At 53.5% G+C, this 27711-nt stretch overlaps 2 protein-coding genes across 4 annotated transcripts in view; one reads left to right on the top strand and one right to left on the bottom strand.

The window, feature by feature from the left end:
- Positions 1-855: 855 nt before the first annotated feature.
- Positions 856-15578, bottom strand: CRAT (carnitine O-acetyltransferase). Of its 3 annotated transcripts, XM_065928284.1 has the most exons (16): positions 15004-15578; positions 14667-14763; positions 13352-13492; positions 12409-12672; positions 9848-9966; positions 8711-8764; positions 8002-8167; positions 7493-7667; positions 6912-7090; positions 6263-6363; positions 5804-5923; positions 5532-5654; positions 5314-5449; positions 4707-4769; positions 3818-3955; positions 856-3328 (listed from the first exon to the last, which is right to left on the bottom strand). In XM_065928284.1, the coding sequence occupies exons 3-16, from the start codon at positions 13376-13378 to the stop codon at positions 3113-3115; spliced, it is 1881 nt and encodes a 626-aa protein (XP_065784356.1). In that variant the 5' UTR covers positions 13379-13492; positions 14667-14763; positions 15004-15578; the 3' UTR covers positions 856-3112. The 3 variants fall into 3 exon arrangements, with proteins under 3 accessions (XP_065784356.1, XP_065784355.1, XP_065784354.1); XM_065928283.1 differs by lacking the exon at positions 14667-14763; XM_065928282.1 differs by lacking the exons at positions 13352-13492; positions 14667-14763.
- A 142-nt stretch (positions 15579-15720) lies between these two features.
- PTPA (protein phosphatase 2 phosphatase activator) overlaps positions 15721-27711 on the top strand; it is a 31167-nt gene continuing 19176 nt past the window's right edge. The window contains exons 1-3 of the mRNA XM_065928285.1: positions 15721-16033; positions 22619-22716; positions 26173-26259. Coding sequence (XP_065784357.1) covers positions 16003-16033; positions 22619-22716; positions 26173-26259 — 216 coding nt within the window. The 5' untranslated portion in view covers positions 15721-16002. The remainder of the gene's footprint in view (positions 16034-22618; positions 22717-26172; positions 26260-27711) is intronic.

The following is a 27711-nucleotide window of genomic DNA, read 5'->3' as shown; positions in this document are numbered from 1 at the left end:
ACGCAGATTGTAAGTTGTTTCACTTATTTAAAGAAATAAAGGACAAACGTGAAAATACCCGCAGAGTAGGAAACTATAGATGTGAACCCTGGCAGATTTTTAAATGAATACTGAAAAATATAATAGCAAAAAAAAAAAAAAGCCCAACTCCATAGGTAGATCAATAACAGCCTACTAGACACAGTTGAAGGGAAAAATGAAGTCAGAGGAAATCCAGAATGCAGCAAGAGAGACAGCAGCAGGGCTGTCTGATGAGCCCTTGGTTTCCCCCAGATCCCAGGTAAACATCGCTTTTACCCCAGTTGGCACTTGTCCACATACTGTACTGCTTGGGCTCTCAGACCAGCACCCCACTGCCTACTTCACCTAACTCCTTTTTCCATTCAGCTGGTCACCAAGCCTTGCTCATTCCACTTCATGAGCATTTAAAGACAAAATTTGGATCCTTTTTATTAAGTCTGTTAGGTTTATGGGGTTTTTTTGTTTGTTTCTTTTTAAATATTCGGCTGCATTGGGTATTAGCTGACACACTGGGGATCTTCACTGTGGCATGTGGAATCTTAGTTGTTAACATGTGGGATCCAGTTCCTCAATCAGGTATTGAACCTGGGCCCCCTGCATTGGGAGCAGGGAGACTTAGCCATTGGACCACCTGGGAAGTCCCTGTGAGCACCTTTGAAACAGCCACCTTCACCTCCTACGCCAGTGGGTCCCGGCCTCCTGGCAGGCTCCCTCATCCCCACTCCAGGCCTGCCCTTGATTCCAGCCCCTGCACTTCCCCAATGGAGAGAGCCCAAATCAAGTTCATGCCAACCCAGAGAGACAAACTCCCAAAGGATCTAGGCAAAAGCCAAGTATTCTTTATGATTTTATTAATTATATGTATATTACATTCTCAAATTTCAAATGATGTATTACACAAAATATATAAACTTATGACAGTTTTTTCATTCATTTTGCCAAGAAAAAAAAAAGTTCTTCATCCGCATCACTGGCATCAGGGCAGGGTCTGGCTATTTCTGGGCAGCCTCAGTCTGCTGACCTAATTCTCTTGGGTCCACTAGACAAGCAATTTGGGATATGGCAGGACCTTCTGTATTTCATGCATGGTGCTGTACTTGGAAATTTTATTCCAAACACACTGGCACAGCATTCAGACGGGATTTAAAAGTTGATCCTGTAGGAGCGTGTGATCTCCCAACTTACCTCCCCTCAGAGGCCTGTGTCACAGGCCACACCCCCAGGGATAGTGATTACATCTTCCTGGTTCTTTGACTCCCCCCTCCCCCGGAAGTTCCACCAGGGTACTGATTAGGGCTGTTTTAGGTAAATGTGTCTTCCTCAAGCAGTACTTTGCTGCTCTACAGAACTGAGTGAGCCTCCACATTGTGAGAACTGTAACAACCCAAATGCAAAGGGATGACCTCACTTCTGAAGGATAACATTTTGGGGGAAAATCCTGCCTTGTAGTCAGACCCAAGCAGTTCTTAGAACCTGAGTTTCTGGAGTCGTGGACGTGTGTCCCTGCTGTGTCCTCAGCCTGCATCATCACTGCCTCCCCTCCCTGACTGCCCCCAGCTGGGTTGGGGCCACCAGCCCCCCTTCTCCCCACTAGTGAGGCTCACACAGCAAGCACTCGGCTCCTGCTGTGGGCCCTGCTTCCTGAGATCTAGCCTGGGGACACCGGGGGCCAGCTGCTCCCCAGCTGCAGAGCAAGACCTCTGTGCTGTTGTGATGGATCCTCTTCAGGTCCTGCTCGAGGTCCCTAAAGGGGACCCTCCCTTCCCTGCTGAGATCCCACACTGCAGGCCAAGCTGGGAGTGGCAAGGCCTTGGGCGACACCCACTCCCCACGGGGTTGGGGCTCCACTCCTTGCTCCCTGGGGCTTTGGGCATGTGGCATGGGCTCCCTGAGTCTGCTCCATCCTCTGAAACATGGAGACAACCTCCCTCAGTGAACGTCACAGGTTAGTCAGGCCAAGAAGCACCTCACCCCCAGGCTGGGTAGTCCCTCCCACCCTCAGCATCTTCCTTTGGGCCAGGGTCTTCCCTAGGGCCAGAGTTCCTCTGCTCTCCATAAGCTGCCCAGTTGACTGTGGCAGGACACGGGGCCCGTGCCGGGTGACCGGGGCTGGGGACACATATAAGGTTCTGACTGGGTGGCCCCAGGCAGTGGCAAGGGCTGGGGTCAGACAGCTGCTCAGTCACCACTCCTGCTGGGCAGCAGATGAAACCTTGGGCCCAGACCACAGACCCCAGGCCCCACAGGCCCCTGGGAGAGCTGTCCCTACCTGAAGCCCAAGTCACAGGTAGGAGGGCTGTATCTGAAGGATGTGGGCTGGGTCTGCTGCTGTGCTGGCCCAGAGCCCTGAAATCTGAGCCAGCCCTGGGCCCACTGGCTGCCTGGACATCAGCTTCCAGATGCAAGGAAAGCCAGGCGAGGGCAGAGCTAGGTGCCTGCCCCACCCTGCCTGCCTCCTCGGCTGAAACAACTCTTTACTAACACATTTCCCCTTTATTAACTGCCTTGTAAGTTGTTATACAACCAGGACATGGTTCAGGAATCAAGCCGAGTGAAAGCAAGCGAGCTGAGGGCGACTGAGCCACATCCTCAGAAGAGCAGGGGGATGGTGCAGCGATGCAGAAGGGGCTTCCCCGCCACCAGCACACCTCACTTCCTGACCCCTCAGCTGTGGGGAGGCCTGGAGACCCCAGCTCCAGGTAATTCCATCTCTAGGTCCTTGCGAGTTGAGGAATCAGGCTACAGACCTCAGCTTGGCCGCACAGGCAACAGAAACTGGGCAGAGATGAGCTAGTGAGGAAGGCCTCTCCAGTCTCCACCCTCATGCGGGCTAAGCTCAGCCAGTCCCTTTCCCAGGAGGAGGCCATGGTGGGTGCCTGGGCCGACCTCCTGTTCAGTTTCTGAACTCAGCCTGGGTGCTGGTGAAGACCCATGAAAGGCACTCGGCTTGGGCCTGCAGACCCTGCTGAGGGTGGCTGTCCCTGACTGAGATCTGTGGGGCCCAGGGGAAGAGGGAGCAAAGAAGAGGAGCCAAGTGGGTGGCATAGCCCAAGGTGGTGTGGCTGTGGCACCGGCAGGCCAAGCAACGGGCTCAGAGCTTGGCCCGGGGGTGGCTCTGGAGCAGAGCCCGCATGTCCAGGAGCGCCTTCTCCAGATAGTGCGCCAGGTGGACCGCGTTGGTGTCGGCACAGCTGTTGTAGGCTGACACGGAGAAGTTGATGTGCGTCTCCATGGGGTTATAGCAGACGCCATAGCCATCTGGCACCACGGGCCCAAAGAACATGACACAGTCTGTCTTGGCGGGGACCTGAGGACGGCACAGGACCACGGCTCTCATCCCAGCCCCGCGGTGGCACCAGCCTGCCTTCCACGTGAGCTCCCACCGTGCTCTGCCTGAGACGCCCTCTGCTTGTCTTCAGCGGACAGCTGACTCCCCTAGGGCCCTTAGGGGTGCAGTTCTGGTGTCACCAGATTTCCCTGACATTCCTGGGGGGCTGTCACTGTCCTGCCAAGACTGTGAGCCCCTGGGGGCAGTATCCCAGTGCCCAGCACAGGCTGGCCTGGATCAAATGCTCCTTAGCATCTGATCAGTGTGTGAAGGAAGCCAAGGAAGAAGAGGGGTCCCGACTCCTCAGCCTGCCTGAGGTGAAGTGGAGCCCCCGACCCCAGAACTCAGCTGCTTCAGGAGGGGCCTGTGTGAGTCACATCACCTCCAGGTGACTGTGTTTCGTACCCCGGTGCATCCTCTGTGGCTTCCGTTCCATCCCACCCCAGGGCAGTCAAGGCAGCGGCTCACCTGGCTGGTGGAGAGGTTGAAGTGCATGGCGATGGCGTAGGAGGTGTCCATGAAGATGTCGGGCATGCTCACTAGGTCTTCGATGGCCTGCATCTTCAGGCCCAGCAGGTGCCGGTCGAAGGCCTCCCCACGGATGGCCTGTAAGAGGGGAGCTGTCAGGAGCAGGGGCTGCAGGCCCACCAGTTGCCGCCCTCCCCAGGAGCCTCTGGCGGCAACGGCTCTTCCACTCACTGGCCCGCAGATCCGTGAGGCCAGAGCAGCCGGGCAGGAAAGCCCTCACTTCACAGATGGGGAAACTGAGGCCTAGGAACTCCCCTGCCTCCAGGGAGGCTGGAAAGTACAGCCCAAGAGCACAGGCCTGCAGCTGGGTGGCCTGGCCCCATCCTGGCTGTGGGACCTCGGCAGGTCACTGACGTCTTGGAGCCTCAGTGTCTTCAGCTGTGAGATAGGGACAGTCACTGAACTCCCTCTGTGGGGTGGCACTGATTGAAGTAGCTGCCTGAGCGTAACATGGGCAAAGCCTGGCGTGTGCAGGCACTCAGGGTCAGGCTGGGAACCGGACCTCCACCCCTGGACTGCAGCCCCAGCTGTCAGAGGGCAGGCACCCTGCGGTCTGCCAGACCGTGCACACCCTCAGCATCCTGGGCTCCGGGGCAGTGGGGAGAGTGCCTGACACAAGATCCAGAGGCCAACCTGGGCCCAGGGCAGCTGCTGGGCCTCACCTTGGTTTCTCCCACTGTAGAATGGGGATGTTCAGCTTTGCTCCAAGTGCCCCAGTGCTTAGGGCAGGGGTGCCTGACGCTAAGGGGAGCAGCCATTTGCTGCAGGGATGGACAGGTTGGTGGGTCACGCTCAGGGCCAAGGGAATAGGGAGCGGGGGCTGGCTCACCCGGTCAGTGTAGGCTCGGTGGGCCTGCACAGCCTTCCGCAGCAGCTCCACCTTCTCGTGCTCCTAGGTGGGGGGTGGGGGGAGAGGGCGCTGATGCTTCCTGTCCCTGCTCCCTCCTCAGGGGCCCACCACCCACTCCACGTTCTGTTCTCCTGAAAGCACAGACTGGCCAGTCCCCAGCCAAGGCCTGACACAGGGCAAGTGCTCACTGCTGATGGTTGACCCTCGAACAACTCGGTTTGAACTGTGCAAGCCTACTTATATATGGACTTTCATCAAAAAACACAGCAGTATGACACACCCCATGGAAGGCTGGACCTGCAAACGCACAAGCACTGACATAGAGAGCGACTATAAAGGGGTACGGGGAATTTCAACTGTGTGATGCCCCAAACCCCCCGAGTTGCTCAAGGACCCACTGGAGTTCCCTTTTCTCTTTGGCTGCCAGAAAGCGGCCGCACCAATAAATTCATGGCTCCATCTTCCACGAGATGCCCAGTGTCTACCACAGGACTGGGATACAGTAGGTGCTCAACGTGCATTGACAGAAGAAGGCAGGCAGAAAGGCTTGAACCCAGCTCTCCCACCCTTGCCCCCGATCTCTCACCGTCACATTGGGATCATCCATGGCCTTGACGAAGGTCAGTGAGGCCACGGAGGCCGAGCGGATGGTGTCGGTCCGGCCCAGGTGGAACATGCGCAGAGAGGCGCTTTCGTACGTGGCGCAGGCCTGCCCATAGATCCTGGGTGGGAAGGGCACTGAGCTCACCCCTGGCAGGCCCTTCCACCGGCCCCCAGGCTTCACCCTCCCGGGGTGGGCTGTACCTGTAGTAGGCCAGCTGCAGCGCCATCTGGATGAAGGCATCTGGGCTCAGCTTCTCGGACTTGGGGAAGTCCTTTCCAAAGTGGTGGAACACCATCACCGTGATGTCCAGGTCCTGGATCATGCTGGGGGCGGGGTGGGGGTGGGAGGTGAGGAGCAGTACCCAGTAGCCTCTGCCAAGCCCACAGAGGGGCCGAGGGCAGTCTCCGAACCAGTGGGCACTGTGGCAGAGCTGGCTCTTGTTCCGGCTGGAGGAGCCCCTCCCAGCACTCACATGCTGAGATTCTGCTTGGCCTTCTCAATGTCGCTCTTGATCTCGGGCGTGATGTTGAACCGCAGCTTCCTGGGCATGGGCAGGGGAACCATGGGAGACCGCACGAGTTCCGGCTTCTTCCTGCACAGGATGTGAGGGTCTCAGGCTCCTGCCAGGAGCCTCCGGAGCCTGGGTCCATCCTCGGGATTACGATTGGGAAGAGGGGGCCAGTCCAGGGAGACTCTTGGGAGGAGGGGAAGGGACTTGTCCAAGGTCACCGAGCTGAGAAGTGGCAGAACCAGAATGCAAACCCAGCTCTGATGGACTCTGAAACCCACATCCCCTTCTGGCTTCCTCTGTAGAAGCATAGATTCCCAGTACAAGGGAGATGGCCATTCCTCCTCTGAGCTCGTCTGTCACCTGTGTCACCTGTCATCAGGAGCTGGAGAACTGGCTAGAGGGTGGGAGACCCACACTCACGTGAACTCCATGACATGGTCCAAAAGGGAGACGATGGGGGGTCCCTCGGCCGCCGCATGCTCGTAGACGAGCCCACAGGCGCCGTCTTCAGCCACGATGAACTGCGGGGGAGATGGGGTCCCTGACAGCTCCAGGCCCCGGCAGTCATTCTCCGGCAGGGTCCCCTGGGGGCGGAGCTCTGAACCATCTCAAGCACTTCAGCTGATTTATTACTCTTATTCATAACTGCTAACACTTACCAGGGACTTCGGGACCTCTGTCCCAGGTCACGCTAAGCACATCCTGTGCTCAGAGACTTTTCTGGGTCCTTGCACCTACCGTTCCCAGGAGTCCTACCACCACCCCATTTCACAGGTAAGAGGGAAAGTCATGACCAAGACTGTGCCACTCAACCTGGCCCCACATTCCAGGCTCTCCTGATCATTGACGGATGTGTTGGAGGTGACAGGGGTTACTGGGCCAGGCTTGGGAAAGACAGGTTGACTGCTGCTAATTACAGCCGCGTCCACCTGCTGGTTTCCCCCTGCTTTACAAGCTGGGAAGCCAGGGACACTGGAGTCCAGGGGAGGGACAGGAAATCCTGAGGCGGCAGTGGGCTGAAGCTGGGTGCGGGTCAGGGGTGGGAGACCTGGCCTTGCCAGCTCCTCACCTGCAGTGTCTTGTCAAACCAGCGGTTGCCACTGTTGAGCTTGCTGCCGCCCCCGTGCAGCATCTGGCCCGCCACCTGGCTACGGTAGGTGTCTTCCGAGACCCGAGGCATGGGTGCGTCCAGGCACACAGTGAAAATGCTCCTCTGGATGGAGAGCACCGATTCCCGGTTCACCTTGTCTGTGGGGACGCGTGTGGGGGGGCGAGGGTTAGGCCTGGGGAGGCCTCCAGAGCTTCCTTTAACAGGGCCCTGTAGCCCCAGAGCACCCCATGAGGCACGGCTGCCCCGCTTCAGAAAGCAGGAAATGGAAGCCCAGGTCACAGAGAAAGCCGGTAAGGCAGCTGGGGATCCAACATGGGAGTGGATTCTGGGGATGATGCCCTTGCCCAGCATGGGATTTGGAGGGAATGTGAAGGGGGGCTCCTCAGAAGAAGGGCGTGTTCTCACTGCAACTTGCTACTGAACAAAAAGAAGAAACTAAACCCAACTGAGGTTTCCACTCATGTGCAATGGGGACAACAGCGCCCGCTCTGAGCCGAGGGGATTCAGCGTGACGAGCTGCTGGGGCCTGGTGTGGGCACCTTTGATGAGGGTGCTGTAGGCCTTGGCCCAGGAGTTACGGTGGTTGGAGGTGAGGATGCCCACGGGCTCCTTGTTGGTTTGCAGTGACGAGTTCCAGATCTTCTCCAGCTGCGTGAAGATCTGATCCGAGGTCAGGGGTGTCCCATCGCTGTGATACACATCCAACTCAAAAAACTGTCCGGGCACAGGCAGGCGGAGAGAAGGGGTTTTGTGGGGGCCTCAGACAGGCAGTGGTCACCTCCCAGCCCAGCTGAGGGGATGGCATCAGGCCGAGGGCGAGGAGCGGGAGGAGATCCCTGCACTGCTCTCCCAGGGCTGACCAGGCCCTAACCCTTCCGGGCCTCCCCTGGGTTGGGGTCTGTCTGGATACCCAGTGGAGAGAAGAGGCCCAGGGCCTGCCTGTTTCAAGGGCATGTGGGCAAGTGTGTTGGGGAAGCTGACTCTGAGCCCTGCCCCTCTCCTTCCTGCAACCATGTGGGGGCTGAACAGCTGCAGGGGGACCACCCACTTGGTAGTTGTGCACCACGGTGATGTGCATAGGCGGCTTCTTGGTCCTGCTGAACTTGGTGACCAAATCCTGCTTGGGGCCCGGCACGCGGCAGGACGACAGGATCTGATAGTACTGGTTCATGCACAGTGGCTTGCCCCCCAGGTACTCCACGGGCAGGGTCTCGCTGCAGGGGCAGAGGGACAGGGAGGGAGGTGGGATCCACAGGGAGCTGCTGGGTCTGGCTGCAGGCTGGGTTGTGCAGTGGGGGGGGCTCACACAGGCAGTGCTGGGCCCCTTGGTGCCCACCCCCAACTTGGCGTGGGGAGAGGGGAAGGGGGTGGTTGTTGGAGGCCGACTGGGTCAGGAGGCTTGTGAGTCATCCTGGAAGCTCCACTCCCTTCTCTGGGCTTCACTTTGCCACAGGGAAGATGAGGCAGCGAGTCATCCCCTGGGGTCTCCTCTTCAGCTGGGACGTCAATTCCAGGGATCTCTTGGGAGAGGGTCCCCTGGAGGATGTCACGGCAGCTGGAGCTGAGGACCCAGGTGTCCCGATCCCCCATGCTCTGCCTCCCCAATCCTCAAAGAGGCTAGGTCAGCGGGAAGTGAAAGCCACTGAGCTCTGGGCCTGCTCAGCAGTCAGGCAGGAGGTGGGGCTGGGCTGCTTGAGTGGCTGTAGTAATTAGGCAGTCCAGGTGGGAGGTGACAGGGTGGGGACGGGGCCACTCACTTGTCAATCATGGTCTTGAAATCCAACACACCCTCAATTAATTTGGCAGCAAACCTGGAGGGACAGAGTAAAGATCAGAAGGCTGTGTGGACAGCCAGAAGGAGGTTGCTTCACTCCTCTTACTGCTTAGAGAGCCTGAGGAGTTCAAGTGTAGAACCTGCATTCCTGTATCTCACTCTGCATAATCTCTGGGGAAAGGGATTAGGGTGATGTGTTGGCCAAGCAACTGGCAGGACTTTGGTGCTACTGACCAGCATGACTACGGCTGGATTACGAGTCATGTCCTCTGACTCCATCCTCAGAGGGTCCGAGGCCCTGATTCACAGCCTGGAGCCTGGAAGGCCTTTGCCCTGTTTTGAAGCATCCGTTAGGGAGGGACCTAGGACTGTGGGGGAAGGCAAAGGGTGACTGGGGGGGCAGTGCCTTAAGGAGTTCCCTCTCTTAGATCACTTCCTGTTTCTGGGCTTGTGTGTCCCCCAGGCCATCTCAGTCAACCTGCTCCTTCCTCCCTGAACCATCTGGGCCACATCAACCATGCCTGATGCATGGGGGTGCTCCTGGCTCCACGGGGACTGCTGGCTAGAGTTTCTGGACTTGAACCTGGTCCTTCCTGGGGTGCCCTGGTCCCTTTAAGAGAAGCAGGTGTGGCCCTGAGAGATTGACTAGTCCTTGGACAGGAGATCGTGTCACTGGTATTTTTATCGCTGGTAGAACTAGAATAGAGGCCAAGGCAAAGTGACATGACCGAATGTGGAAAAGGGAACTGTGTACAAAGGTCACCCTTGTGGCCAGCTGAAGAAAGTGGGAAGGAGGGGGTGAAGTGCCAGAACTGGGGTGAGTGGTAGCCTCAGGTTTAGGGGAAGGGAGGGGTCCTAGTCTGCAGTTTGGTGGTTAACAAGAGTCAGGAAGATTCTGCTTCATGTCCAGGTCAGTCAATCCTGAAAGGTGATCTTGGGCAGGTCCCTTCACTGCTCCTAGCCTCAGTTTCCCTACCTATATAACAGGGATGATGCTTCCTAAGGCTATTTCCTAAGACTATTTATGGGAATGAAAGATAATGAACAGGGCTAGGGCCCCTCTGTGGACATCAGGGCCCTGGGAAGGTCCAGAGCTCCGCCCCCCACCTTGGTGACTCACCGGAGCTGGCCCTGCCGATCCACAAAGTCCTGCTTCGGCAGCATCACACCAGGGCTGGAGTAGATGACCAGGGGCTGGCGGTATTGGAGGTAGGCTGTTTTGAGCCACCAGTCGGACAGCTGGGGAAGGACCAGAGCCCATGAGGAGGGATGGATGGGGGACCTGGTTGCCCCTTCGCTACCAGAGCCAACAGAGCTTGCTGTGTGCCCTCTGCCCTCTCTAGCGAGCACAGATTTTCAAACTGAATGCTCAGATCCAGAACCCCCCAGTCCTGTAAATCCAGCAGCGACCCAACCTCATCCCTCTAATGGAGCCTGTCAGCATTAGCAAGTGGAATCGGGCAACACTGTCAAGGAAAAAAGACTGACAGGAAACCTGGGGTTGGGGGAAGAACAGAGGCAGAAATAGCAGTCACTTTTTCCTTCTCTCACATATTTCAGGTCAATGATTTTAGTACTTTTAGAAAATAAAAATGTACGTGATAGAAAGGAAACAAGAGAGAAAGTTATACGAAAACAAAGTCTGATGAGTAAGTTTCTTCCTGTCTCAGGTGGGCATACTCTAGGGAAGCAGGAGCCCTCAGAAACCCTGGTCCTCTGTGCCCTCAGCTTTGTTGCTATCAGACTAGGGAATGGACAGTCACCTGGATCTCCAGGTCAGGGCAATCTGGAACATAGCCCTGGAGATTTCAGAGCCTCTGTAAAGACAGAACACTGTACTAGTGACAAGATGTAGGTGACTCTCTACTAGGCTGGCCACCCTCTGCCCAGGGCGGGGTATTTCCATGGATATGCAGCTAAAGGCTCCTGTCTTGGGACCTGCAGGTGACCATCACTCTTGAATTTTATGTGCTGACAGCAATACTGCCCCCACTACACATTCCCCCCAGCATAAACCTCTTTGTGGCAGGTCCCTCAATCCCTGGAGGCGCAGCCCCCACTGTGCTTCCTAATGCATCTTAATTGCAGTAGGACGTGCCTCTTACCACACGGACTCCCTTGGGAAACTGCTGGCCATGGGCCCCTGGCAAGGGGTGAAGAAGGGCAACGTGCCCAGGTCACACAGCAGGCCCGCAGGCAACTTCTGTCTGCTGATCTGTGGCCTGGAGACATGGCCCCCGCTCAGCCAGGCCCTCCTGTCTAGCTTGGAGCCTCCTTGAACGCTGCTCTGTGGCTCTTCGATCCATCTCCCTGGGCCTCAGTTTCCTCAACCATAGATGGGGAGGGGCAGACAGAAGCTCCCTCCCCTTGGGGACAGCTAGGTTGGGCTGCCCTTCAGCCAGGGGCCCCCACAGCCCTGGAGATCTCAGAGCCTCTGACCAGAGCTCTGGAATCCAGGGGAGCCCCTGCAGATGGGGGCATTTCTTCAGTGAAAATCTGCTGAGCAGGGGCAGAACCCTCAAGGGCCCGTGAGTGGAGAAGGGGTGGCGTTCCCACTCCTTTAGCCAGAAGATTAAGTCTGAAGTAACAGTTCTGGCTAAACAAAGTTGGAAAACTGCCAGATCCCAGATGTGCTAAGATCCTGACCTGCTAAGGTTTGTCTGTGCTGGTGGCTGGCTGACGTCTTCCACCTCTTCTGTGCAGCCCCTGTCCTTCCACCTGCTCCCTCACAGCGCCTCTCACTTTACAGGGCCAGACCCATCTCTGGTTCTCTCTACACACCTCATTCATCCCTCTCTCAATGACCCTCCTTCCCTCCCCGCACACAGTTGCTTTAGGCCTGGGCTGTCCACCCCCTGGCCCCATCAGCAAGTGCCACTGACGCCAAAACATATCCTGGACAGAATGACTTCCTGTCCTCTCCCTGCCAGCCTGCCCATGGGCTCCTGTTCCCATCCGCACTTCCCTCCCACCAGCATGGCAGTCCTAAGTTCATGTCGGACGGATGTGGGATGAACACAGAAAAGTGCCCGGGGCACCAGCGCAAACTTATCTGCACATACTGAACACATCTTTGTAAAAGACTGAGACACAGAACCAGGACAGTCAGTCACTGTCAATACGATCACCCCGCAGCCTCCTCCCACTGAGCTCAAGTCCAGGGGCTCCCTGGGGCCCCCACCCTGCCCTTGCACCCCACTCCAGCCTCCATTCCTGAACCTGAGCTGTTTCCATCTTTGCCTGTGCTGTTCCCTCTGTCTGACTCAGACCCAGCACCACCTCTGCCCCACCCTCCCCGCCCCATTGGAACGAAGAAGCTGCTGTCCTCCACCTGCTTCGTTCTTTTCACCTGAGAGGACTGCATTGCCTGATGTGACCCGGTCCCCTCACACATGTCCTCTCCCTATATACTTGAATGTCAACTCCAACAGGCTGCTGACAATGTCCTTCTTGCTCACCCAGCACCCTGCTTGGTGCTGGGAACGGAGTAAGTGCTCAGGAAACTCTGTGGTGCAAATGGATGCACCAGTGCAGTCTGTGTTGGAAAACTGGGGGTGTGCAGCCAGCAACAGGCCACAGGAGGGACGCTCACAACCACCCAGGCTTCAGGGGAGTGGCCCTGTTCCCCTCACCCTCCACATGAGCCACAGGGACTGGGGTGCCCCCTGCCTTCTCACTCACCCAGTTCTCCATCTTCCTGGCCCTGCGCTCCAGCCCTTTCTGCAGGCGCTCCCCCACGCCGCCTGCCACCTGGAACTCTTCTACCAGCTGCTTGGTTTGGGTCCATTCCTCCTCGCTCACGATGGGCTGCAGTGCCTTGAGATAATGGTCCAGGGTCTGCTGGAGCGGGGGCACAGGCAGACGGGGCAGCGAGTCCTGGTGTGCCTTAAAGCGACTGGAAACCTTCATCAAGGAGGAGGGCTTAAGGAGGCCCAGGGGCTTCACCTGCAGGCAGCAGAACATCCTGCTCATTCTCTCACCAGCTCTGGGAGACCCTGGCACTCCCCAAGCTGAAGTCCTGGGCACTTATGTGCCCATTCCTGGTGTCAGAGACAGCCTCTTGGGTGGGGCTTGCCCTGGTTTCCCAGCCCTCGAGCTGTAGGTGTCTCCACCTCTTAGGGGCCTGGAGATGCAGGTAGGGATGGGGGAGGGTGGGGAGGGGCCACTGATCTTGGCAGGGCTCAGAGCAACCAAGTCAGAATGGATGGCACCTGCCCAGGGACGGCAGAGATCAGAGGGGCCTCTCACCTGTTGGATGCATAGGGCCCTGCCTTTCTCACCCTGGGATGATGAGCCAACCAGTGGTGACGTGATGGCTCCCTCTCGGAGGTCCCCACCTCCTTTTCTCCCACCCTTACCAGGTTGAGAAATAGGAGAGAAGAAGAGAAAATCAGATAGAGCTAGACGATGACAAAAGCTTTGAGCTTTTTCCTGTCTGTGGGTTGGGGAGAGGGGTGGCATGGGAACAGTGCTGTGCCAAGAGAGACCTGAGTGGCCTGGCAGGAGGGTGAGAGTTGGAAGACAGGGAGAGTGCAGAGGCTCTGGTGGCAGAGAGAGAGAGACAGGAAGGTCCGAGGCTGCTGGCAGCAGTGGGTAGGCAAGCGGCAGAGGCTCCGTTTCATACCTTCTCTTTCTGCTGCTCGTTCTCCATGGCAGGACTGAGGTTCTGAGCCCTGTCTGTCTGCCTCTTGGGCTGGATCTCTAAGCCTAACTGTGCTACCAAGTGGGTGAGCAGAACCTAGCAAGAGGCAGCCACTTGCCTGGGCTGGAAAGAGAAGACAAGAGCCAAGATTCAGGGGGAGGCAGACGGGGTAGTGGTGGTGGCTGCAGCGGTTGTGGTGGCATCTGGGCTTCTGGCTGCCACGGGAGAGGCTGCTCCACCCTCTCCAGCTTCCAGAAATGGAGGAGTGGGGAGCAGGTGAGAGGGATAACGCTGTGCACTAGAGGAGAAGGAAACCTGGAAAACGTTTCCCTTTCTTCCCTGGATGGGCCCAGTGCCAGGGAGTCAGGCCAAGAGGTATTAAAACTCCACCTGCTGGAATGTGCATCCGTCTGTGTGATGAGGGAATACTTGGCTAGAGGACAGAAACTGCTAGACCACCAAGGTTATACCGTAACTGTGAATGTGGTCCTGAAAACTGGGGATGGAGCCAAGAAGCAGACCCCGGGAAGGGGCAGCCAGTGGGCATTTTCCTCCAGGACTTCTGACCCCTCTGGGCCACCCTTCCCCTAAAGTTTAGTTCCTTTGAGGTGTAGTTCTTTCAGCTGGGGGTTACCAGTAGAGACCTTTGGGCATTAAAAATAAACCAAAGAATGCTGGCTTTGGGATTGGGCTAGATTTGAGTCACCTGACCAGGGGAGGCAGGCCTGTTTGCCTCAGTTTTCCTGGTAGTGATCAGGTCATTGGGATGACCCACAGGCCATCTGTGGGATGGGAACACGGCTCAGGTGGTGCCAGCACGGAGGAGGTGGAACTCTGGGGCCCTGGAATATCTGGAAAAGCCTCTGAGAGAGTAGATTGGTACCTCAGCCCTCGGGGCCTAGCAGTGTCTAAATATCCTTCTTGGCACAAACACAGGGAGATACAGAGATATGCTAGGTGTAGAGAGGAGAGGGATCTAAATCAGAGAGCAGCGCCACCTGCTCCAAGCGCCCGGGGGAAGACTGGGGGTGGGGGGTTGTAGATGCTAATCAAGTTGTGGGGAGGGGCTAGTGGAGTGGGGGGCATGGGCTTCCGCCGGCAATCTTCCGCCAATTCGGAGGACTTTCTGAGCATCCCAGCTTGATGCCCTCACTGGAGTGCCTCTGGCCACACACAGTTCCCCAGGGGCTATTTGATCAACCCAGGGAGGGTGACCAACTGGATGGGGTTGGAGAAGTGGCCAGGGGAGAAATGGCTCAGGCTGAGCCATGGACAGGTGTTTGAGTCAGAGAATAACCATGGGGAGACATTCCTGGTCTCTCCGCTCCTTGGCTCTGGGTCTAAGGGTGGAGGTGCTGCCCGAAGCCAGGGTCCTCACTGTCTTTTCCGGGTCGCTGGAATTTAGTGCCACAAAAAGCCTCCTGACCTTGAGCCTCAGTCTCCCCCTCTGCCAAACGGGGTTAGTCCACCTGCTGACCCCACCCCAGCAGCTCCTAGCTGGGTTGGACAGAGGCCAGACCCCAACGCCTCGACGGCCGGTTTTCCCACTCGGGCGTAGCTGCCCTGCTGGCCCCGTCCACCGCCCGCCCGCCCCGCTCCAGGGCCCGCCAGGCCGGCTTCCCGGCCACACTCACCACGGTCCTGGTAGCGAATGCCAACATCTCTGCGGCCCGCCCGCGGACGCACAGTCCGCTACTTCCGACTGACTGGGCAAAGTCCGCGCCGCCGCCGCCGCCGCCGCCGGTGGGTCCCTGCTAGAGCCTCCGGACCAAGGTCGCCGAGTCACGGCCGCTAGACGGTAGAGGCGGCCCCGCGCCCACCCACCGGGCCGGACGGGCGGGCGGCCCGGGGAAGGCGGACTCGTGGGGCGGGGCCTCGGGCGGGTTGCTGCCCGGGAGGCTAAGCCACGAGCGCGGGGCGGGGCCGGGGCGGGACCGGGGCGTAGTGAGCGGTTGGGGAAAGTTCCGCGAGGCGGTGGAACCCGGGAAGAGGAGCAAGCCGGCGGCCGCCGTCCAGTTCGCCCTCTGCCACCTCCATTAAGGCGTCCACAGACTGTGGGAGGCAGTGGTGTGGACTCCTTCTCAGTCCTTTTGGTGGCCTTGAATGTTGCCCTCAGAGTGGTAGGAAAACACAACCATGTTGACAGAGGCAGGTCTTCTAATAGTTCTCGGGGTCGGGTCAGAGCCCGGCTCGAAGATGACAGGTGGGGGCCGCCCCGCAAAAGCATGGCTGCCGCGATCCCAGGACCCTCCGGAAGGCGGTTGGCGCGTCGGGCGGCGAGCCGCCCGTTGGTGCGCATGCTCGCCGGCGCCCCGCTGAGCGCACCGCCCCGAGTCGGCCGTTGGTGCGCATGCTCGCCGGCGCCCCGCACCAACATGGCTGCCGCCCCCCGCTGAGCGGGGCCGCCCGGAGCCGGCCGTTGCTGGGCGTGCTCCCTGAGTGCCCCGCACCAACATGGCGGACGTCTTCGTTGGGGTGACTTTAATTCTCGGTTTTCGGTTATAGCCTGCTGGGGCTCGTTTCTTTTCAGCAAGCCCTGAGCGCGTGGTGGGGCCGGGGCAAGGCGGTGTGGTGCAGGGGTGAAAAGGAAGAAGGTACTGCAGGCATCCCGGCCGGCTTCCGGCGAGAGGAAAATGGCTGAGGGCGAGCGGCAGACGCCGTCAGGTAGGGCGGTGGGGCCCGTGTGGAGTCGGGGCTCGGGGGCGGGGATAGGCGTGGGGGCGGGGAAGGGGTGTGTTGTGTAGGGGGGCGCCTCGGCGAGGGGAAGCGGGGTTCGGGAGCTGGAGGACCTCTAGGGACAAACGCTCTTGGGCCCTCGAGAAGGACCAAGAGTTGAGGGGGCCCCCGGGTGAGGAGTGCTGGGGGCGTCGGGAGGGAGGGCAGGATCCCGGGGCTGAAAAGGGGTGATGAGTGGGGCGTGACACCGAGACTCGGGGAGCCTGAGCGGCGGGCAGAGCCCAGCGGCCAGAAGGGGAGGCCTTTTCCACATCCGGGCTGTTCGGGCTCAAGTTAGCTCTTGAGCTGGTGGGGAAGCACGCCCACCCCCACCCCACGGATGGGCTGCTGTCTTTGTTAGACCCGGCCTTGGGGGTTGGGGCTGGTGCTCCGTGGGGCTTGCCTGGCCCCGCTTTGCCGGCCTCCCTCCGCTCTCTGACCTCCCCTTATCACCTCCCCTCTCTTTCCGTGGGAAAAAGGGACTCGAGTTTCAGTGACTGAGAAATTATCGAGACAAACTGCCCCTCGGTCGTCTAAACCACTAATTTTAAAAGGCTGGTTGTGCAAGGAGACGAGTCACTTTTCTGGCATCATCTTCTGTAACTTTTATTTACGGGGCTGTGGTTTCTTTTTAGTTCATCTCGAATAATTGGCGTGGAGGTAATAGGGAAAGCATCCTCAGAGAGACCGGTTACTTAGGTGAATGGAAGTGTGTTTGCTGACCACTCCCCTTGCCCCTTCCTTGAGTTTAGAAGAACTGACGGTAGATGACTTTTACAATTGTCAGAGGTGTAAATAGGTTGGCCAAACAGCTGTTTCAAAACAGCTAGTGTAAACCATTCTACTGTCTTGCCTTTTATAATCTCTGGGAAGGTCTCAGGAGGGAGAAACCCTGGTGGCTCAGATGTTAAAGAGTCTGCCTGCAGTGCGGGAGACTCGGGTTTGATCCCTAGGTCAGGAAGTTCCCCTGGAGAAGGAAATGGCAGCCCACACCGGTACCCTTGCCTGGAAAATCCCATGGACAGAGGAGCCTGGCAGGCTACAGTCCAGGGGGTCACAAAAGAGTTGGACATAGAGTTGGGTATGGTCTGTCAAGGCAACTGAAACCAGACATTTATTTTACTTGGTACAAAACTTCTGTGCATATGCCCTTAGGAGTTCTGGTAATGACATCAGGGTATATAAGGCAACCAGAATTATCAGTGAGATGAATGTGTCCCTAAAGATGGGTGGCGGGAGGTGTAGGGGTGAGAACCTAGGCACTGAGACAGACGTGGGCTCAGGGAATTCTCTGTGTCTGAGAAGATTCAGGTTCCCAGGAGGTGGTCCTTCTTGAAAGTTTGAAACTCAGGATGTTTAGGAACAAGTAGTAGAAGTACTACTTAACTCAGTGTAGTGATAAAAACCTTGAATTTTGCGGTTACATAGACCTGGCTCTACTTGGCAAACTGCAGCCTCTGTGAGCCCGTTTCCTTATTTCTTCTTGGCAGGGTTGGTAGTATGCATTCCCTAGATGATGCAGGCAAATTGTGGGACATGGTGACAGTCAGTAAAGGTGATTTGAGTTGAACATATAGATAGGTTCCCAAATGGTAGATGGTAATATACTCTTTAGGGTTTTTAGGAACATCTCTAAAACCCTGGATATTTCCATCTTATACTGAGAAGTTATTGGGGATCCAGCTGTGCTATGTCACTTTTGTCAGAGAAGCAATAACCTGAGGCTAGAGGAACTGTGGATCTGACCTCATTGATCATAGTTTCAAGTCTGAAGGCTTTTTTTTTTTTTTTTAATTTGGAATTACACGTTCTGGTAATAGTGTATGTGTATTTCATCAGTGATTTGATGCAAAACTTCCAAGTAGCTTTTCCTCTGAGAACAGGACCCTGTGAAATAATATCAGGAGGGTTCTTCCCTTGCAGAGAGGAACAGTTCTCTCAAATTTAGAAGAGGACTCTGTTCCCAAGGATCATTTGCAAATGGATAATTTGAAATGTGGAGTACATTTTCCCATAAAAACAATGTGGTTATGTCACCGGCCTGCCCTAAAAAGCTTTTATTCAGCATTTTACTTGAAATAGCAATTTGCTAATAGTAGGGTCATCAATTTGAGGTTCTGGGAACAGGACTTGCAAAACAGGTGGTCTGAAGAAAAGAGTTTCTGCTGTCTTTTTGGCCCTGGGTTGAATTTGAATTAGGCAGAGCTTTGCCTTGCTCTCATCCCCCATTCTCCACGCGTCTCTTTAGGTCTCCAGGTCTCCTGGGACATTTTCTTTCCTCAAGGTCACTCCAGGAAGGCTCTAGTCCCCCAGATGTCACATGTTCTAGAACCTACTTAGATCTTTGTCCCCTTTGTTCATGTAACTGATGTGAGCTAGGTTTTAGGAGGATGGCATTGGAACAGAGTATATTACATTGTGAGTGAATGATAGTCTATCACTCTTCTTGGAAAGTTTTCATTTATTTATTAAAACTATTTTTTGAGAGTTTTCATTTTTATTTATTTACATTTTTATTTGGCTGTGTTGGGTCTTAGTTGTGGCATGCAGGCTTAGTAGTTGTGGCTTACAGGCTTAGTAGCCCTGGGATGTGAGATCTTAGTTCCTTGACCAGGGATCAAACCTGCATCACCTGGGTTGGAAGGCAGATTCTTAACCACTGGATCACCAGGGAAGTTTTGAGAGCTTTCTTTCTTTCTTTTTTTTTTTTGAGAGTTTTCATTTTTAAAGGAAGGGTCTTACTAATCTCACACAACTCCAATAGTAGATTCAGGCCCACAACTCCCAACCTACAAAATAGGTGTATTTGGAATTCACAGTTTTTCAGATTTCAGAAGGCAGTGTTCCATAGTCAAACAGGAAGATTTATGCAGCAAAACATAAATTCCAGCTAAATGGGATACACATGTTACTCTGTTTTTCTTTTCCTCAGCTTCTGAAAATATAGAAAATCCATTTAAAATAGTTTATTTATGATTACAAAAGTATCATAATGCTAGTTTTTAGTAGTAATATGTAGCTTAGAAAATGGAAGTCCTTTATAAATCTTACCTCCTAGAGATGACAACTATTAACTTTGGTGTTTAACTCTTTAGAGTTTTCTAAGACATGAGCTAATAGGTGTATATATTGTTAATGTTAGTATGTAAATAGTTTTTTTTAACAGCAGTAAGATTATATTGTATATAGTATGTTATTGAAGTTCAGTTGCTAAGTCCTGTCCGCCTCTTTGTGCCATCACGGACTGTAGCCAGGCTTCCCTGTCCTTTACTGTCTCCTGGAGTTTGCTCAGATTCGTGTCCATTGAGTTGGTGACGCCATCCAACCATTTCATCCTCTGTCGCCCCCTTCTCCTCCTGCCCTCAGTCTTTTCCAGTAAATCAGCTCTTCCCATCAGGTGGCCAATGTATTGGAGCTTGGTTTCAGCACCAGTCCTTCCAATGAATATTCAGGATTGATTTCCTTTAGGATTGACTGGTTTGATTTCCTTGCAGTCCAGGGGACTCTCAAGAGTCTTTTCCAGCACCACAATTTGAAACATCAGTTCTTCGGTGCTCAGCCTTCTTTATGGTCCGAGGCTCACATGTGTAAGTGACTACTGGAAAAACTTATGTATATATATATATATATATATATGTATATATATATATGTAAAACTTTGACTATACTGACCTTTGTTGGCAAAGTGATGTCTCTGCTTTTTAATACACGGTCTAGGTTGTCATAGCTTTGCTTCCGAGGAGCAAGTGTCTTAATTTCATGGCTGTAGTCACCGTCCGCAGTGATTTTGGAGCCTAGGAAAATAAAATCTGTCACTGTTTCTACTTTTTCTCCATCTATTTGCTATAAGATAATTGAGATAATGAGACTTGGATGCCATGATCTTAGTTTTTTGAATGTTGAGTTTTAAGCTAGGTTTTTCACTCCCTTCTTTTACTCTCATCAGGAGACTCTTTAGTTCTTCGCTTTTTGCCATTAGAGTGGTGTCATGTGCATATCTGAGTTTGTTGATATTTCTCCCAGCAATCTTGATTCCAGCTTGTGATTCATCCAGCCCAGAATTCTTTTTATGTACTCTGCATACAAGTTAAATAAACAGGGTGACAATATACAGCTTTGACGTTCTCCTTTCCCAGTTTTGAATCAGTCTGTTGTTCCATGTTTGGTTTTAACTGTTTCTTCTTGACCTGCATACAGGTTTCTCAAGAGACAGGTAAGGTGGTCTGGTATTCTCACCTTAAGAATTTTCCACAGTTTGTTGTGATCCACACAGTCAAAGGCTTTAGTGTAGTCAATGAAGCAGAAGTAGATGTTTTTCTGGAATTCCTTTGCTTTTTCTGTGATCCGATGGATATTGGCAATTTAGTCTCTGGTTTCTCTGCCTTTTCTAAATCCAGCTTGTACATCTGAAGTTCTCAGTTTGTGTACTGTTGAAACCTGGCTTGAAAGATCTTAAGCATGACCTTGCTAGCGTGTGAAATGAGTGCAGTTGTGTGCTAGTGTGAACTTTCTTTGGGATTGGAATGAAAACTGACCTTTTCCAGTCCTGTGACCACTGCTGAGTTTTCCAAATTTGCTGACATATTGAGTGCAGCACTTTCACAGCATCATCTTTTAGGATTTGAAATAGCTCGACTGGAATTCCATCACCTCCACTAGCTTTGTTTATAGTGATGCTAAGGCCCACTTGACTTCACATTCCAGGATGTCTGGCTCTAGGTGGGTGATCACACCATCGTGGTTATCTGGGTCATGAAGATGTTTTTTGTACAGTTCTTCTGTGTATTCTTGCCACTTCTTAATCTCTTCTGCTTCTGTTAAGTCCTTACTGTTTCTGTCCATTATTGTGCCCATCTTTGCATGAAATATTTCCTTGGTACCCAGTTTGTTTTGAAGAGATATCTAGTCTTTTGCATTCTATTGTTTTCCTCTATTTCTTTGCATTGTTCACTTAAGACTTTCTTATCTCTTCTTTGTATTAACTCTGCCTTTTGTTTCTCTTCTCAGCTATTTGTAAGGCCTCCACAGACAACCATTTTGCCTTATTGCATTTCTTTTTTTGGGGGGATGCTTTTGATCACCACCTCCTGTACAGTGTTACCAACCTTTGTCCATAATTCTTCAGGCACTCTGTCTTCCAAATCTAGTCTATTGAATCTATTCATCATCTCCATTGTATAATCATAAGGGATTTGATTTAGGTCATACTTAAATGGTCTAGTGGTGTTCCCTGTTTCTTCAATTTTAGTCTGAATTTTGCAATAAGAAGCTCATGATCTGAGTCACAGTCAGCTCCAAGTCTTATTTTTGCTGACTGTTTAGAGCTTCTTCATCTTTGGCCGCAAACAATATAATCAATCTGATTTTGGTGTTGACCATCTGGTGATGTCCATGTGTAGAGTCATCTCTAGTGTTGTTGGAAGAAAGAGTTTGCTATGATCAGTGCGTTCTCTTGGCAAAACTCTGTTAGGTTTTGTTCTGCTTCATTTTGCATTCCAAGGCCAAACTTGCCTGTTACTCCAGGTATCTCTTGACTTCCTGCTTTTGCATTCTAGTCCCCTGTGATGAAAAGGACATCTTTTTTTGGTGTTAGTTCTAGAAGGTTTTGTAGGTTTTCATAGAACTGTTCATCTTCTTTGGCATTAGGGGTTGGGGCATAGACTTGGATTACTGTGATGTTGAATGGTACAGTTTTATTTCTTTACTAATTAATATTTAGGCTGTTTTTTTTCATGTCAGTAATTTAGATTTTATTCTTTTCAAAAAGCCAGGAAGATTTCCATCATGTGGGCATATCATTATTAACCTATCACCTTATTGATTAATAATTGGGTTGTTTCTGATTTTTTCAGTGCAGTAAGCACTTTTATATACATCTTTATTTCTTTGGGCACATCTGTAGAATTGATTCCTACTGTTGGCTTAAGTTGTATAGTTTTACTTCACGGGACAGCACCAAGTCGTCCCCTCAGCAGAATCTACCATCTAAGGCTCCACCAGCAGTGCAGGAGCGCTCCTCTCTCCCTGTCCCCGATCAGTGCCAGATGTTTTTAATCTGCTGACCTGATTTAGAAAAGCAGTCTCATCTGATTTCCATCTCATTGCTTATTCGGGATGTTGGTAATTTTTAAATTTGGATTATCGGCCATTTTTTTTTTTTTTTTTCTTCTTTGAGTTGCCTGTTTGTCTGTAAAAGGTCAACTTGGCTTTACTTTTCTTTCTGCCTGGTTGGAGAGCAGGAGGAGAGAGCATGGCAGAGCCACTGGATATATCAGTTGCCGAGGGCACTGCCAGCACTGCCCAGCTCCTTGCAGACAGAGTAGGGAGAGACAGGAAGCCAGTGAGTTTGGCTTAACAAGCCAATACTTAATCCTGGGAGTACATGTCTGGTTATGCAAGGGCTTGGGTGTTGGAGTGTTGGTTTAAAAATATATATGTGTGTGTGTGTGTGTGTGTGTGTGTGTGTGTGTGTGTGTGTGTGTTGGGAGGGGAGGATTTTATTTATCTGATTGTTTTCTCATTTTCTTTGTCAAGATTCTTCAGAGGATGCCCCTCCCACCACTCAGAACTTCATCATTCCAAAGAAAGAGATCCACACTGTTCCAGATATGGGCAAATGGAAGCGTTCTCAGGTACCAGTGGTGTCTGCACTGTGGATTCAGACCTGGCATGAGAGACTTGGGCTTTGTCAAAGTGGTTTTCTAGGCTGGGGTGGGGCTGTGAGCTCTTGACCCTTCTTGCTTTTGGAGCCAGAGCTGTTTAGAAGCTAGGGAAAGAGGTGACAAGGGAGCTGGCTGTTTCTCCCACAGGGCACTTTAGTGGGAAGGTCTCTGGGAACCAGGGTGAAGATAGCCATGGAGAGTTCTGCTCCTGGTTCTTACAAGCCATTGCTCCTTGGGTGTTATTGTATTGACTGTACATCTGAAATGATGGAGTGGATCCCTTTGATGTTTGGTTGCAAGTAATAGCAGGTCTGGGAATCAGCATATCACATGGAGAAGAGGTTACCACATGGAAACCTAGGCTAAGGAGGTGGTTGTTGTTTAGTTGCTAAGTCATGTCTGACTCTTTTGCGACCCTGTAGACTGTAGCCCACCAGGCTTCTCTGTCCATGGGATTTCTCAGGCAAGAATACTGGAGTGGGTTGCCATTGCCTACTCCAGGGGAATCTTCCTGACTCAGGGGTTGAACCTGTATCCTGCTTTGGCAGGTGAATTCTTTACCATCCGAGTCGCCAGGGAAGTCCCAGGCCAGAGAGGTTGCTGAGCCCAAAACACCAGAGAACTGGGATCCCAGCCAGCTTTCTGCACTTCATCCCCATGGTAGTCAGAAGATAACAGCTTGTACCTGCCAGGCTTCTGGTACAGCCTGTGGAAAAGACTGGGACTATGAAAAAGAAACCAATTTCAAGTTCTCAGGAATGGCCTTGGGTCTAGTTGCTTTCAGTTGCCTGTACCTGGTCTGGGCAGGTGGGGCAGGAAGCGTTGCTTGTGCAGAAGGGTGGCTGGGGATCCTGGTGAGCTTGGCAGGTTCTCTGTGAGGAGTCTACTGTGCTGACCTTGAGCCCAAGCCCTACTGCCGCCATGTCCTGGCCTCACTGGGGCTGTGGCCACACAAGCCTGCCTGACTTCTCTTTCACAAGCCTGCCCTTTGAATATCAGGAGATGGTTATCATGTCTTTTCATAGTCTTCACCAGGATAAACACCTTAGTCCCTTGGCTCATCAAAGGATGTAGCTCTAGGCCTTTCATCATCTTGCTTGCTGTCCCTCAGTTTCTCAACCTCAGCACTGTTGAGTCGCTAGATAATCCTTTGTCATAGGAGCACTGTAGGATGTTTTGTAAGACCCCAGCCTCTCCCTTCTCCATGCCAGTAGCAGCCCTCCTGCTTAGCACAACCAAGAGTGTCTCCAAGCATGTGGGAAGTCTCCTGGGAGCCATCTTGTCCAGGCGGAGGACCACTGTTCTTCTCTTCCCTGAACCTGCAGGATTGTCTGAATCCAAATGTGGCTGTAGTTCCTTGCTCTCCCCTAGATGTTTTCCAAAAAAGATGGGGTGTTTATAATGTGCCAGGTAGTTTAGCTCATTTAATTGCCACAGAAAGCCTGGGAGGAGGACTCTGAGGTCGTCTCCGTTTTGAAAGTGAGAAAACCGAGGCCAGGGAGCGAAGACATTAGCCTGGTGGCACAGGCACTGGCTGAGGTGAGATTCCAGAGAGTTGCCCCTGAGACTCTGGAGCCCCATGGACTGAGCTGCTTGCTGGGCTCTAGGCCACAGGTTGGCAGCCTAACCTGACCCTTCTGTTTTTGTAAGTAAAGTTTTATTGGCCAACAGCCCTGTTCATTTAATTTACATGTTTGTCGTTATTTTCATCCTGTGAGAGCAGAGTTGAGAATTTGTGAACCAGAACATGTGGCCCTTGGAGCCTAAAATATTGACTCTCTGGTGCTTTGCAAGTGGTTTGCCATCCCTGCTCTAGGCACCCACACTTTTGGGAAGTGTATTTTGACCAATGCTTGATGGAAGTCTTTTAGTTGCTCTGAAGTTCATCGATCAAATGTGTGAAACTACTGCGGCCAGACAAGGGGCTGTGCGTTGACCAGCCCTTCACCAGCGCTTCATCACATGGCAGAGTGCAGCGGCCAGGAGCTCGGGTCTGGGGTCAGAGAGCTCAGGGCTGGAACCTCAGGGCTGCCTTGTTACCTTCTTGTGACTTAGGCACAGTGCCTAACCGGGCCAAGCCTCTTTCCTCTACTATAAAATGGGGTTGGTTGGGAGCTCAAATGATACAAAGCCAGAAGAGCACATGGCCCAGCACTCACGGGTGCGCAGTGAGCTTTACGGAGCCGTAGGCATGACGATCATTGCTGATGGTGTGGGCAGAGACTTCGCACAGTCATGTTCACAAGTTTTAGTCACCGAGAGTCCGGGAACCGTGTGGGAACAGTGACCGTGGACAGCGACACGCCCTCATGCTGCGGCTTCTCCTTGCATCCTGGTGTACTCCGCAGGAACGGTTGTGAGCACGGGTGCAGTCAGGACGAGAACTCAGGCTTGCCCTGGGCTGAGGGTGTTGCTGTGGCTGATGTAGTGGGCCCGCCCTGTGACCTGCACTTCCACCTGCAGCCATTCCACAGGCTGCTGTAGGAATGTTCCCTTCCAGACCCCAAGCAGTCACCTCTCAGGGCTTACCTTGGCTGGCTGTGGCGACCCAGGCATCGTTTTTTTTTTTTTGGGCCATGCCATGCGAGGTCGTAGTTCCCTGACCCAAGGATCAAACCCCTGCCCCCTGCATTGGGAGCATAGAGTCTAAATCACTGGGCTGCCAAGGGAGACCCCCACTGGCATCCCTAAGGCTTGGGCAAAGAAGAAAGGAAGTGAGACGCGAAAGGGATGAAGAAACGAGACCACAGGGAAGTGGCTAGCTCCCGAGAGCTGCCCCTCCAGAGGCCTGCACCTCAGTGCTGTCTTAACCGTGTGCTGGCTGTGACCTGCAGCCCCAGGGAAGAGGGTGCCCCATTGGACGCTGGGGATGGGCGTGGTGGGAGACCTGGCCGTAAGTGGAAAACAGCTTCATCTCCTGGGGGCAGGGCATTTGCACACAGGCACACAGCCAGTCTGCCTGTTGGGGGAAACATCTGGAAAGTTCCAGGGGACGGACCCTTGGTATAGTATAATGATGGAGCACTCCCCACTCTGCTTTGGAGTTTGGCTGGCTGGGTCCTAGCTCCGTGTCTATTGAGATCTTGGTCTTAGGAGTCACTTTCCCTGAAGCCTTGGTTTCCTCCTGTGTAAAGTGAGGACAGTGATAGGGTTGTTGTGTGAAGAAACGACTGGCAGCAATAGTGAGTGCACAGTAGTCTGGCTAGAGGTCTCGGTGTCATTGTGGTCATTGGCCTGCCAGCGGTTTTGGGTGGAGTTTCAGGGTTGGGTATTTGGCATTGTCTTTCTACTCTCCTGCTATGGAGTTGGGAGCCGGGGGCAGCTTGGAGCTGTCCGGTGACTGGGCAGAGCTGGGGGCTGGCTGGGGTGTAGAGAGTGAAGATCTGACACCTTCTCCACGTCCTCACTCCCCTCTCTGTTTGGCAGGCATATGCTGACTACATCGGATTCATCCTCACCCTCAACGAAGGTGTGAAGGGGAAGAAGCTGAGCTTTGAGTACAAGGTCTCCGAGGTAGGCTCGGTCGGGGCGGGTCCTTTCCCAAAAGAGCTCCCAGAGCCCGCAGTGGGACCGGTGGGCCGGGTGCAGAAAATACGATCACCCAGACACGTGTGAAGTTGACACTGAGGTGTCTATATTTCAACTTTTAAAAAAGTCTGTATAGATGTGTATTTATAGAATTGGGATCAAGGTATACAAGCTATTTTATAGCTTGCTTTTTGGAGTGGGGGCAAGCCTTGTAGCTTGTGGGATCTTAGTTCCCTGATGAGGATTGAACCTCAGGTGCTGGCATTGGAAGCTTGGAGTTCTAACCACTGGACTGCCAGGGAACTCCCCAGCCTGCACTTTAGTTAACTGGTGTTTCATGTAGTTTTTAAATTAAAAACGATCACAAAAGAAGTAAACATGTCAACTGAAGAGGTTGCTGTTGGAAACGTGTGTAACACTAACAAAAAAGCTTGGCCTCACCCTGTATTCCATGGAGAAGGCAATGGCACCCCACTCCCACTCTTGCCTGGAAAATTCCATGGACGGAGGAGCCTGGTAGACTGCAGTCCATGGGGTCGCTAAGAGTCGGACACGACTGAGTGACTTCACTTTCATGCACTGGAGAAGGCAGTGGCATCCCACTCCAGTGTTCTTGCCTGGAGAATCCCAGGGGCAGGGGAGCCTGGTGGGCTGCCGTCTATGGGGTCATACAGAGTCAGACATGACTGAAGTGACTTAGCAGCAGCAGCACCCTACATTCCTCCCCATAACTGATTCCTGGGGACAGCCTCCTATTAACAGTGTGGGGACTGTCACCCAGACCTGCCCCGGGAGCACCTCTGCTCTTGAGCCGTACCCTCACTGGTTTAAATAGCCCCCAAATTAGACTTTGAGGTCATTTCTCCAAACATTGCTGCTCTGAACGCCATTGCACATAGGTCTGTGTGGGCATTCTTTCCTAAAGATTGATTCCTAGAGGTGGCAATGCTGAGTTGAAGGGTACACATTGCTTGGTGGGGGCTCTTTATCTGTGTTTCAAAGGCAGGCTTGTTTATGGAGGGAGGGCAGGAGTTGTGGGGAAGCTCCTACTTGGGGAAGGTGTGGTCTTGCCATCTGCTGGCTCTTGCTGGACTCCACCACCCAGCTCTGGGTCCTGGGCCTCCAGGGGCTTCCGGAGGTCTTTTCCCAGGCAGCCTCGCACTCCCTTGAGCTTTCTCTTATCTTAGACTGTAGGCCCGAGCAGCCTCTCAATGCCTTGGCCACCCAGCTCTCTAGCCTTAGCTTTGGCTGGTTGGCAACGGCCTGGCCCTGGCCTGACCATCTGTCCACGTGCCGCAAGGCTGGTATAGGCCTCATGCTCCTGGCCGCTGACTGGCTGCTGGGTGGCCGAGGTCCTGTGGGACACCAGACCTGTGTTGGGGATTGACAGCCTTCAAGATAAGGGAGCTGGCCCACCAGTGACTTCTTGGTTCCTCT

Source organism: Muntiacus reevesi, chromosome 3, assembly GCF_963930625.1.
Source record: "Muntiacus reevesi chromosome 3, mMunRee1.1, whole genome shotgun sequence".
NCBI classification, from domain to species: domain Eukaryota; kingdom Metazoa; phylum Chordata; class Mammalia; order Artiodactyla; family Cervidae; genus Muntiacus; species Muntiacus reevesi.
The sequence above is the reverse complement of the archived record's forward strand: the minus strand, read 5'-3'. Positions and strand labels throughout refer to the sequence as shown.

Coding starts and splice junctions, on each gene's coding strand:
- CRAT (XM_065928284.1), bottom strand. CDS start 13,378: ATGGAGAACGAGCAGCAGAAAGAGAAG. Junction 4,770..5,313: donor TGGATGATCCCAATGTGACG/GTGAGAGATCGG, acceptor CCCCCCACCTAG/GAGCACGAGAAGGTGGAGCT. Junction 3,329..3,817: donor TCAACCTCTCCACCAGCCAG/GTGAGCCGCTGC, acceptor TGCCGTCCTCAG/GTCCCCGCCAAGACAGACTG.